Source organism: Apodemus sylvaticus, chromosome 11 (genome assembly GCF_947179515.1).
Source record: "Apodemus sylvaticus chromosome 11, mApoSyl1.1, whole genome shotgun sequence".
Lineage (NCBI taxonomy): Eukaryota > Metazoa > Chordata > Mammalia > Rodentia > Muridae > Apodemus > Apodemus sylvaticus.
This window is the reverse complement of record NC_067482.1, coordinates 82,095,122-82,108,139: the sequence shown is the minus strand read 5'-3', so window position 1 is coordinate 82,108,139 and position 13,018 is coordinate 82,095,122. Positions and strand designations below refer to the sequence as shown.

General features: G+C 49.5%; 1 protein-coding gene across 1 annotated transcript in view; it reads right to left on the bottom strand.

Annotated features, from left to right (window-relative positions):
• The window catches only part of Adcy1 (adenylate cyclase 1), a 113,845-nt gene that overhangs the window by 92,866 nt on the left and 7,961 nt on the right, over nucleotides 1-13,018 (bottom strand). Inside the window, exon 2 of the mRNA XM_052199201.1 lies at nucleotides 6,125-6,274. Coding sequence (XP_052055161.1) covers nucleotides 6,125-6,274 — 150 coding nt within the window. The remainder of the gene's footprint in view (nucleotides 1-6,124; nucleotides 6,275-13,018) is intronic.

Sequence of the window (13,018 nt, the reverse complement as noted above, 5' to 3'; positions counted from 1 at the left end):
GCTAATCCCAAAGAACACACTCTTGCCAATAAAATGTCCAGGGCAAGCACAGAAACATATTAGAAGTCACCTGCAAACCTGTGTGCTTGCTGTTACTTTGGGGTACACTTGTAAATGACTGAATCGGGGATTAGGGTATAGCTTAGTGAGACAGCACTTACCCGGAATGGACAGCCCTAGGTTCAAGCCCCAGCCTTGATAGTAAGTAAAATACAATATGACTACATAATAATAAATAAACAAATTTCCGATCAGTATTTCTAATGGCGGTGGGGGTTGGCTTTCTTTCTAGGCTCACCTTTGGCTACTGATGCTTTTCTAGGGATTTGCCTGTATTATGCACTGAAGTTGTCAGGTTCTTGCAGGCATCAAATGATCCCAGCATGCCCCAGCTCTCTATTTCGGTCAGCTGCTTTGACGGTTCTGACCCCTTCCATGTCCCACTCCCCTCATCCGTGTCTTTCTTCTTGCTCCATCTCTCTCAGGCCTTTCTACTTCAAAGAATGCACTTTGACATCTCTGTTGAAAAGCAGAGTGAGCCTCGGAGCGTTTCAACTCTGCTCTCTGTGAATATGCACCTCTGAACAAGCCAAAAGTGGCACAAAGAAGGGAGTGGCCACAGCTCCTCAGGGGAGAGATGCTCTGTCCAGCAAGGGCTCTGCGCACAATCGTACTACACTTCTAGTATCATCCCTGAGTCTGAAAATTTCTGGGTCCCGGGTCTCAGGTTAATCACACAGAACAGTCTTCACAGGCTGCTGCAATAGAGACTGTTTCATAGAGGATTCTTAATTGTAAAGGGATTTAACTACGTGTTTTAACTATATACATAATCTTGCATACACTTACTATTACACCACACATGCTGTTCCTCCTCCTCCTTTTTCTCTCTCTCTCTCTCTCTCTCTCTCTCTCTCTCTCTCTCTCTCTCTCTCTCTCTCTCTCCCTCCCTCCCTCCCCATAGAGGATTCAGAGAAGACAGAAATAGCTCCTAGCACATTCTTCCATGTGGAGCTGAAGCTCTCCAAAGATGCTGTCTCTCTGTTAAAGACTAAAGGGCATTGTGACTAGGGAGTTGGAATTCTGCAGAATGAAAGCCAAAACTACCCTGGGCTCTCTGGCTCTTTAAAAACACAGCAACTTACCTCTGACCTATGTATATGACCTCACATTCTCATGATGGCTGAGTAACCATCTCAGAAGGAACAGCAGAGTTTAGCTGCTTAGCTTACACTGAGCCTAAAGCTAAGAGATGCTCTATGAGCATCTGAACCTACAGTAAGCTATCCCCATGAGGCTGCTGCCTGACTACAATTGCACTTTTTTAATTCATTGATTTATGATTCTCTGTTGTTATGGCTATACAAGTGCATGTAACTTCTTCCATGATTGGGCGTGTCAGTCCATATTAAATCCCATCTTGGCCTTGGTCATTTATCTTCACTTCAAAATAAATTATTTTCCTACTTCCTTTAAAGCAGAGTGAACTACATTCTGCTGATTAGGGTGATAGAGGCCTCGCACCCTAAAATAATGTGAGGAGTCAAACTTGATAGCATCAGCAGGAAACTATCTCAGCACAGCCCTGCCTCAGAGGACACACATTCCAGTCAGCTGCATTAAACAGCCCTTCTTCATGAGGCTGGGGCAAAAAAGCACAGTCTAAGTAGGTACTGAATACTTCAGTGGTCACAAATGGCAAATTCTCAAGTGGGACCACCACCCAGGCCACTGGAGGTTTGCACAGGGGCAGGGGCAGGGGCAGGGGCAGCACACACTGCCAGCACAATAGAAAGTAACTAAACATGGACAAGAGCAGCTATGGCACCAGGGTCACGGCGACCAATCTGAAGACAATGGGAAAGGCCTGAGCCTGCACTGCAGCCCTGAGCAACTGTGCTGGGGCACAGGAACTCACGTCTCTGTGATTTTGTCTGTTCCACAAGTCCCTGGGACAACATGGAGCATGTGGGACGGAGGGGCTAAGCCAATGGGAGGACAGTCACACAGAGGTTTGTGTCTTAGAACAGCAGTCCAGCGCTCTGCCCTTTATAGAGCCAGATGATAAGGATGGACCACGAACACACAGCACATCTGGTGGCCACGGACACACAACACATCTGGAAGCCACATGCCACATTGTCTCTTGAGTCCAACACCTGCTTTGACAACAGAGCCCGATCTTCTTGTCAGGCACCCTCAGTTACAGACTCTACTGCAGGGAAGAGGGAAATGGAGATCTTCTAACTCCTGGTAGTGAGCCCCCACTGCTTCCAGAAGCTTGCATAGGCAATGACATCTCACTCCACATCTCCTGCTTGTGCTAGGGACCTTGCTGTCTGGTCCTCATGGTTTCCACGGCACAAGACCCTCCCCAAGCAGTGGTTCAAGAATAGTTCAGCCTCTTGCTCTGGGCTGAGGACACAGGAGGTCTTGAAACATTGTACCCACTGCAGTGCCCCACTGCTGTCTCTGTCTGTGCTCCACCCCTGAGGCCCCATCAGCTTAGACCTTCTGAACAATCTTCTGCCATTTCCTACAGATGATACAGAACACCCACACCCACACACCAGAATTCCCTACTGGAGCCAAGCTGCAAGCCTGGAGCTCACACTCAATGTAAGTCCCAAGTCCCAAGGACTGGCAATGCCTGCTAATTGAAGTCCCCAGGGTGGCTGATGCTGTGGCCCTGGAACACCTAGGGTACCAGTGCCTTAGGATGGACTATAATCAGGTATTACTTGAAGAAATAAAGGTGCACCCCACTGAGGAAAACACTCCAGGCAATGTCAAGTTCACACCACTATAGCTGTAAGGAAATACTTGAAATCTAGATGACTTCTTGAAGAAAGGGCTTCTTAAAACACAGTGTCTAAATACCAGTGGGAGAGACTGCTGGAGCGAAGAGAAATCCACTCCAGGCACAACACATGTGGCTGTGCCCAAGCAAAATGCCAAGCCACAGCATAGAAAATGAGGATATATAGGGGAAGTTACAACTGTGTAGTTGAAGAATACACATGACACTATTAATGATACTCTGCTATGCTCACAGACAGGAGTCTAGCATGGAAGTCCTCTGAGAGGCTCCACCCAGCAGCTGACTCAGATGGATGCAGACACCCAACCATTGGGGAAGAGTTGGGAGAAGGATTGAGAGCCCCAAGAGGATAGGTACTCCACGGGAAGATCAACAGAGTCAACTAACCTGGACCCTTGGGGATCACAGATATTGAACCACCAACCAAAGAGCGTACATGGGCTGGACCTCAGCCTCCCTGCACATATGTAGCAGATGTGCAGCTTGGTTTTCATGTGGGTCCTGAACAACTGAAGAAGAGGCTGTCCCAAAAGCTATTGCCTGTGTGTGGAATACGCTCTTCTATCTAGGCTGCCTTGTCTGACCTCAGTGGGAGAGGATGTGCCCAGCCCTGCAGAGACTTGATGTGCCAGGGTTGGGTGGGGTGGGGTGGGGGGTTGGGGGGGCCAAGAGAAGAAGGGTATGGGGGAAGGATTGTGGGAGGGGATGGCTGAGAGGGGACAAAGAATGGGATGTAAAATGAATATGTAAAAATAATTAAATTTAAAGATGACACATGAAGACAAACCCTTCGAAGAGAATGGCATTAACGTGGTTAGTGAGGTTGATGACATTACCGGATGGAAACTCCCTTCTGAAGACCCCAAATTCTACAAGCACTGCACTTCCTTCCCCTCATGTGCCTTCCTCATCCTTAGAGCTGGAACCAGCCTTGTTCTCAGGGCTGCTGCAAAACCAACAGAGGTGATACTCAAACAACATGACACAGTAGTTTACCACAGCACCAGTCACCAGAGCCAAGACAGAAGCATCCAAGGCGACTACCAGTGGCTGGAGGGATAAAGCATATGTATAGTATTCAGCCATGGGAAAGGACGGAATCATGTCATCTGCAAGACGAACGGAGCCAGAGGGCATCAGGTCAAGTTAAATAAACCAGCGCCAGACACTGGAAGACTGTAAGCAGCATATTCTATATCTCTCAGGAATAGAAGCTGAGACAAGCCAACATGAATGCAGAATAATGATGGCCAGAGGGTGGAAGGCAGGCGGGTGACTGATGGAGCTTGGGTAACAGGTACAGAAGCACAGTGGGGTGAGTGGGGTTTGGGTGCTCCCAGCATAGTGGAGTAACAACGTCATAACCTCCTGCATATTTTATGAAAACGCAGCAGAGAGAAGTGCAGGGGCTGTGAGATAAAAAAACAAAACCAAAAAACAAAAAACAACAACAACAACAAAAAAACCAAAAACAAAAACAAAAAAAACAAACATGGCCAGGAAGGAAATGCTAACTGTTCTGATTTTGATGGGTGCATCGTGCATGCATTCACTGCAACATCATGCTGCACCTCTTAAAATAATACAGATTAGTCAAAATATAATTAAATACCTTCATAAAATAAATAGCTTTCATAGCCATGAGGAAAAAATATGAAAGGGAAGATGCTGTGAAGCAAGGTGATCAGTAGAAACGGCAGCAAAGATAAGAGGGAAAGGAAATCAGACCAAAGTAGAGGATGTAGAAAAACGCTGACCAGAAGATGAAGGGAGTCAACCAGAGAGAAGCCAGGGCCTCATTCAGAAACACACCCAAGCGTGGCCCACGAAAAGCCTGCAGCTTCAACCCTGTACGGTGCTGACAGGGAGAGAAGAAGATTTCCCAGATCCACATCTCGACCTTGTGAGGTAAGAAAGCCAAGCACGAGCTAGGTGCAGCGGTGCATAAATACATTTCCAGCACCTGAGTGGCTGAGGCATGGGGCCCAAGAGCTCGAGGCCAGCTTGGCCTACACAGCAAGGTCCTACACGAAAAGCATCAAAAAGCCACGCCCAGTGGTACTGGTACTCTCTAAGAAAGTACCATGGAAATATGATGACTCTATGACATAATACCACTATGATGACTCTAAAGACCAAGGAGGAAACCTCTGGAGATGTCTGATTCACATATTTATACCTACAGTATATAACCAACACACACATGTATACATGGACATGCAGACATGGACACATAAATGCCTATACATGGCTATCCACACAAACATGTATACACATATAGATATTCCCATAGTTCTATATGTGCCAATGTGTGTACAAATGTATACATAACCACATATGCATTCCCAAGGGTATGAACACCCCCATGCACACAAACACTGCCCTCCATATGCTGATACACATGCCACACACTCAGTAGCACACATATGATCTAAAAATACGTATGCGATTTATTCTTTAATTATATCCAACCTTTGCTATAAATACTAGATTTCATTACAGTGTCAGACATCAGAAGAAATGTTTTAAAATTAACTGTGGGTATAATAATCTTTTATTGATGAGGAAGTTTTTTAAAAAAAAAGACAGTTGAGAAATGGATATTCTGTCCTATGGCCTGGACAACCACTACGAGGTATCCAAAGTGCCTGTGAGCTCCAAGCTGAAAGAAGATTCTGGCTTCTTCTGGTAAAGGAACCCAGGATGCACCAGGCTTCACTTAGACTTCCTGGAGTCACCCTTTCTTAGCTCACCCAGTGGGCCAAGTTTCCTCCCTACACGAGACAAGGACACATAGATGACAAGTCACAGCGGGACTGGTGTCCCTGCTGACCAATTTTCTCTGCAGAATAGGGTGACAAGTCACACTGCCTCAGCAGACCCCTGCAAAGGAGGGTTCTCAGACCAAGGACGCTGAATGCCTGACACCAGGCCAACTGCACATTTAGGTTCAGCTGAGGTGTGCCGGGACCCACCCTCCCAAGCCTGGGTAAACCCACTACAGGTGCATCGGAAAGATGAGACACCCAAATGCCACCCACAATGAGCCACGGCTTACGAGCAGCCCAGCTCCTTCAGAGGAGCAAGCGCAAGCTGTCTGCCCATCAGATTCCTCTCTTTCCCAGGTACTACCACGAACCACTGAGCACTGCAGCCCTGCCACTAAAACAGACTGAGGCTCGAGGAGAGAGCTTAGGCACATCACAGTGACGGCTGCCCTTTATTAGATAATATGCATATCAAATTTCAGCTGGGAGAGGGGCAGAGCTGGCCAAAGGGCCACCCTGTGCTGAACACACTGACCTGCTTCTCGTTCTCATCCTCCAGCCGCAGCCGGTCCTCAATGCAGTTTCGAGCCTGCAGGAAGGCCTTCCTCTGGGAGCGCTCTGTCAGGATCCGCACGAAGACGCCATACATGTTCACACTGAAGAAGAGCAGGGCGTTGGCACCAAGCTGTAGGGAGAGAACAGGTGCAGATGTCGGTGCCGTCCGGGCTAGTCAGGTGCCAGGGGGCCTGGGCCACCACGGAAGCACACAGAGGCCCTCCACTGGCCCCTCAGGTGACTCCAAACTCACAGCCACCCAGGGATATCTAAGCCCCACCCCGACAGACCCACCGTGAAATGGAGCAGAAGGCACATGGGGCAGAAGCACACCTCTGCCCACACAGCAGACAGCAATGTCGGGGACTGAGGGGCAGCTACATCGAGGCTGAATTTTACCTCCTCCCAATTTCACATGCTTTTTATTGATCGTGGTTTTTACTTGATCTTGGAAGACCTCAGAGCATAACTATATTTAGAGACAGGTCCTTAAAAGCAGTCATTAAGGTAAAATGAGATCATTAGTGTAAGCCCCAGTCCAACCAGCCTGCTATGATCGGGGCACAGAGGACCGAGAGACCCGGGGGAGCCAGCCCTGCCCCACCTTGATTGTAGATATCAGCCTCCAGAGCTGTGAGAACATAGGTTTCCATTATATGAACCACCATCCCCCCTGCCCTGACACACACACACACACTGTGGAACTCTGTATGACAGTCCCACCACAACAATACACCTACTACCAAGATTATGAAATGACTGCTTTCAATACTACATGGAACATGCTAGTAAGATTCAGAGGAAATAACTTGACAAAAATGGAACTCAAGTCATTGATTTGGGCACAAAGTAAACTAGAGCACAAGACCCTGTTCTGTAATCGACCCCTTCTACGGTAACAGCCAGGCTGAGGAGGGGCCTCCAATTTGGTTAGCTAGGATCTCAGGCATATAGCCTGTGCCCCTAACCCAGCTCTAGTTAAGATCCTATAGGACCCATGGAAAACTTGTCACAAATTGGCAGTGGCCAAGGAACGCAGCTCAGACCCCGGACATCAGCCCTGCCTACTTCTCCTGAAGGTCTCTTCCCCTGGCCTGTCCCAATGCCTAGCAGACTACAGGACCAAAGTTGGACAGAGACTTTTGTTATGAATCACAGAGGAGTGTGGTAGCTCCCACAGCAGGGGATAGCTACCCAACCCAAGGTTATATGGATGGGTCTGTCGACTGCTAATGTGTAGAATATCTGTCTGATTAAACCCAGCATTTCCACGTCTTCATGGGGGACTAGGATGCAGGCTTTGAATGCTACCATTCCTCGTTGATTATCCTCAAGGAGTCCAGCCTTGGCTGTACCATACTCTACACACAGAGAACAAGGGCAAGGAGACATGGATGTCTCCTGACAGCTGCTGGGAGACAGCAGAGATGTCCTGACCAGGAAGGGTTACAATGGGAAGGAGTGAGCCTGGCACAGCCTTAGAATGAGAACTGCCAGTCCTTGGCACTCCCGAAAGCTGACCTGGGAATAGGTGGGAGATCCAGCCTGGGACACCATAGAGGACAGATCTGGGCAGCAGGGAAGGATCTGGGCATCTTCCAATTCAGGCTGTGCGAGAAGACCTCTTACAAAGTAATTTAAAATGAGGGCCAGAACTGGAGACTGTCTTAAAGCATCCAGGTCTCATGCATGACCTTAACCTTGACCCTGTGCAAGCACGGGCAAACCTGGCAGTGGGTTGTCTGCTGCAAAGGCCTTACTAATGGAAATTAGAGCATAAGCCCAAGCAAAGGTGGCAGCAGTTAATTTGGAGCTGTGTTGCAGGGACTTTCCAGTGGGGTGCATCAAATAAGGTAACGGTGAGATTATAACCAGACGAGTTCTTTAATTTGCTGTTGCAATCATCCTCTAATTGCTTATACCCTTGCTTGTCATCAAACACTAAATCCCTTCTGGTTTGGTACCTCTAACTTCATGAATTCCATCTGTCATAAATAAAGTCTTATATCTCAAAGTCATAAACCAGTAGTGGTCATAAGTACTCCAGAAACAGATGAGAGAGAGCATCTCACTGTGACTGACCTCACTTTGTGGCCCTGAGAATCTCACTGTGACCCTGACATCATGGAACTCACTAAAGATAAGAACAAGTGTGTCCTCTGTGTCCTCGGTAGCCATACTCAAGCCCAACCCCACTGTGTGGACTTCCTCTTGGCACCTACGCATCCCCTGGGAGATTCACTGGGCCATGTGTTTAGTAACACAGGCTATTCCAATAACATCACCATGGCTCTTCCAACTCGCAGGAAGTCAGGTAAATCACTCAACTAGAGGAAAACACATTAGGTACACTGAGTGACTTCCCAGGCCATGAGTTGTGGGAGAGTACATGATGCAAACAGCAAAGACAACCAATGTCACCAATTCCTTGGGGGGTGGAGGTAGAGCTCTCTGGAAAGCACCTAAGGTGGTAAACAGTGGTATAGGACTCAGCACAAGGGCCAGGCTCGCTGTTCCTAAGACTCATAAAATCCTGAGCAAGGCCTGCCAATATCAATCAAACCTCCTCTTCCTCTTCCTCTTCCTCCTCCTCTTCCTCCTCTTACATCCCAACTGAAGTTTTCCCTCCCTCATTTCTTCCCAATCCTTGCCCCCACCTCCCTGTTCTCTCCATTCACTCCTCATCTATTTCTCCTCAGAAAAGGGCAGGCCTCCCATGGCTATCAACCATCCATGGCACATCAAGCTGCAATAAGACTAGGCACCTCCTCTTCTATTAAGGCTTGATGAGGCAACGCACTAAGAGGAAAGGGTCCCGAAAGCAAGACACAGAGTCAGAGACGGCCCCTGCTCCCACTGTTAGGAGTCCTACAAGAAGACAAAGCTACACAACTGTCTATCAAACCTTCCAAAGCTACTGAACACTGAGTCCCAAAGGCAAAACTGGCTCAAAGCTATAAACACATCTCTAGATCTGGATACTGGGTAGACAGAGCATCAGGGCCCACAGCGCACACTGGTTTGGACCTCATGGCCATTACAAAGATGACCCTGTAGGAGATGCTCAGGGTCACAGGATAGATGGCACTGTGTCTGTCACCCTCAAGACAGGACAAGAGCCAAGGCTGAGGTTCAAGGGACCAGGCAGTTGAGCCTACATGATAACAGGTAGCACCTGTCAGGACACCTGACTAAGCCCTGAACAGAAGGGAACTTACAGTAGGCTAAGGCCAGAGGGAAGAGCCATGCTGTCTGCTGAGCTGGTGAGCCTCAGGGAAGGAAGAGCCTGCCCAGAGGCTGGCTCCCCCTTCTAGAGGAGGTGATAATCCGGACAGACACCACTCCTTAAAGTAAAAACTACAAATTAAAGCCTCCCTTCCGAGATCTGCCCACATCGTGTCTTCTTCTCTCCCAGGATGTCCACTAAGAACATGGAGGCTCAGATTAGGGGCGTGTGGCTGAGAGTGAATGGGAAAGGTGAAAGCCGATGATTCATTCACTTGCCAGGTGCTAGGCCTCACGCACCGCCCCTTCCTCCCTAACCACATCAGAGCCCATGCACACAGACGGGGAAGACTGTGAGAATGGGCTGGCTCCCCGTCTCCTCAAACACAGGGGCATCTCTGGGAGAACCCTGGCTTCTCACCATCAAAAGTGAGAAGCTCCCCTCTCCATGTTCACTAGCTAAAAATCTGCCCACTCCAGGAGAGAACTATACCCAACTACCCTTAGGACATCTGGAAGGCTGTACCATCGGGGAAGTCAAAATTCTACAAGAAGCTATCTTCCTGAGGGCCACCAAGGGACAGAGATCAGTGGGTCAGACAGCCCCATGGAGAAGATGTGTGAAGAGGGGCTTGTGAGGGTAAAAGTGACCCCTCAGGAAGACGTAGGGAGATCTGATAAAGGCCTCTCACCTGTCCAGGCCTGGCCAACCTTGCTAGCCCTGGAAGCCCCTCCTCTTATTGGACAATGATACAACTGCATTCACCTGACTGACACAAACCACCGCCTATGCTATCCATGGGCTCAGGGATCAAGCTTTCTCAACTTCTGGCCAAAGGGGCATTTGGACCCAAGAGACGCATTGCCCAGTACATGAAACTGGCAATATGGCTGAATAATTCCTCATAATGGTAAAAGGGAAGTGCTTTAGAATCTTTGTGAGATTATCACAGGCAAAGGAACCACAGGCTATGGAATCTTTCCGGGGTGAGGGGGTGGGGAGTGCTGGTTCCCACCCCGCCTCCACACTCCCTGAGAGCATCCAGACCCATCACTGCCGCTGGCCACGCTGCCCATGCTGCCCATGCTGCCCACGCTGGCCTGTGGCCGCTGCAGCCAAGCAGACTGAGAAGCCAAGGCTTCTGGTCTTAGTGTATTCTCTCTGGCCCTCTACTTACTCACATTCTAATCCTTTTAAATTATCCCTTTTCTCCTCCTATAGATTTTTTTCCCTTCTGATCCCTTCCAAGATTCTGTCTGTGGACTCCACATCTGTCTCAAATCCAGTGTGGTAAAAATGTGTGCTATGCCCAAGGCCTCTCAACTATTCTCGTGTTTCCAAAGCCCCAATCTCTCTATGCACACAGGAACACTCCACACCAAAAGCAGCAGTCATGCTAATCTCACGGAATGAGCTCCGCCCAGCCAGGCAGAAGGTCAGCGCATGGAGCAGCAGAGCCAGCAGGGTCTGTGAAACAGGGCCAGCTCTAATACCTGCTCCACATTCCCCCGCATCCACAACTCACTCTGTGACACTGACCCCATTCTTCAAACAGACACAATGAGGGCAAGGAAGGAGACAGGGTTTCCTGGGTGTTGCAGCACGTGCACAGTCCCCTGCAGCGGCCCCCGCCTGAATAATACTCCAGTGATGGGGGTAGAGCCTGCATCTGAACCAGTGTCCACCCCACAGAAAGCATAACCAAATTAACTACAAGGAGCCAGTCATCTCCCCCATTAAGATGCAGAGCATGCCGACACCAGACCCCGAAGTAAGTTCAGAGGATTCACGGTACCTGCTCGGCCAAGCAGAAGCCAGAGAAGGATCTCCCAGGGGCCCAGAATTGCTGAAAGTCAAAGCTGCAGCAGGTTCAGGAAAGACAGGGACCAGGCGAGGCATCTCCACATGCTTGTCCAGTATGATTAAAACCACCCCACAGCCAGTTCCCTCTGCCCAGTTATGTCTCCGCAAAGGGGGAGTCCGGGTTATCAATGGAGTAGCACACTAGACTCAGAGGCATCAGGATGAACTTGTACTCACTTAACTCAGAAACAGATGGGCTCAGATACAATATTTACAGGAATGTGCATCCTTGCAAATCTGTTAGCACTGCTGACAGAAACGTCAAGGGTGCTCGGAGCTCAGGCGGTGGCCTCTAAGGAGAATCTCTGAGGAAAGCCAAGGCTCAGCCAGGTGTGGTGCGATACACCTGTAACCCCAGGAGACAGAGGCAGGAGGATGGCAACCCAAGGCTAGCCCAGACTGTAGTGAGACCTGTCTCAAACAAGCAGAAAGGATCCCTGGATGGAAGAGCTGATTCTCAGGCTGGGACAGAGCATATAATATGAATGAGTCTGGAGTATCCTCCATTTACAGAGTAAGGAAGGTCACGGGAGGGGGGTATGCCAGAGCACACAGATGCACAAAGGGCTCCGAGCAGCCGTATTAGGACCACATGAGCAACAAAACCGTGTGGTGTGGAGTTACAAGCCAAGTGTAAAAAGAGTCATGCTGACAGAAATCAATGGCTGACTGAAAAAGGATGGCAGACTCTGGCAGCGGTCCCAACCGCTCATGGCCACCCTGTGTCTCAGAGGTAAATTCCCCACTCCCCAAAGAAGGGGAGGTGGCACCTCCCCCCTAAAGAGCACAAGAAGGACAAAGATGACAGAGAGCAAGTCAAGGGGGAGCAGCACAAGCCACACCCACAGAGGTGAAGAGCTTGCTCTTGAAACCCCAGTACCCCAAAGAGATGAGGAAAGTCATCAGACCTAGATGGTCACTGGACAGCTACCGGAAGGTCACTCTAGCCACACCTGGGAAAGCCCTGACTTTGACCACCACCCCTACCCCATCTCAGCATCCTGAAGAAATGGCTGACCCCAACCTGACACCATCATCCCACACTCCCAGAAGCACCTGCTTCTTCTCCTCCGTATGACATACACAGACCATCGATGGCCAAGGCCAGGAGCTGTAAGTCCCTTCTCTTGGTCCTCACCTCAGCAATCCCTGTGCCCGGGAACTCTGGGCCTCCTACCTCTATCCACCCTCACCACCAGTACAACCTATGCTGACTAGAACCTCTCTCCTACAACAGATGTGCCTCCCTGCAATGCCCTTCCCCACCCCACCCCACCTCCCGGCATCTTATGTTCCGGAAAGAGCCTTAAAACTTGAGCATGCTGGAGGCTAACCTGACCCTGGCCCACGTCCCACAATCCTGCCCCCCGTGCAGCATTCCCAAATACGCGATGCGGGTCCTGTCAGGTGTGCAGCACACCTCTCCAGTCAGCTCACACTCTCAGAGCTGCTCTCCCAGTTGCAGCCTTGACCTAGAGGCTTTTCTGACCCCTTGATATGGTTGAGTAGTCCTCCACCATGCTGTGGTTCCCATATTTATCCTCCTTCCTATTTAGTATGCAAACCTGTCTGCTGAATTTGCTCCAGCTGTCAACCTGTAGTGTTCTGGGCTGCCCCTGAACCAAGTACCAAACGCAGGCATCATTCAAACTGTCTGGAGGGCAGAAGAGTACCACAGGCTGTCTGTCCTCAGACACATGAGCACCAGCACAGGGGCGACTCTGAGGCATGTGCTCTCACATCGGTTTTTGGTATCTTTGCCATTTCAGAGAAGGAACTGAATCC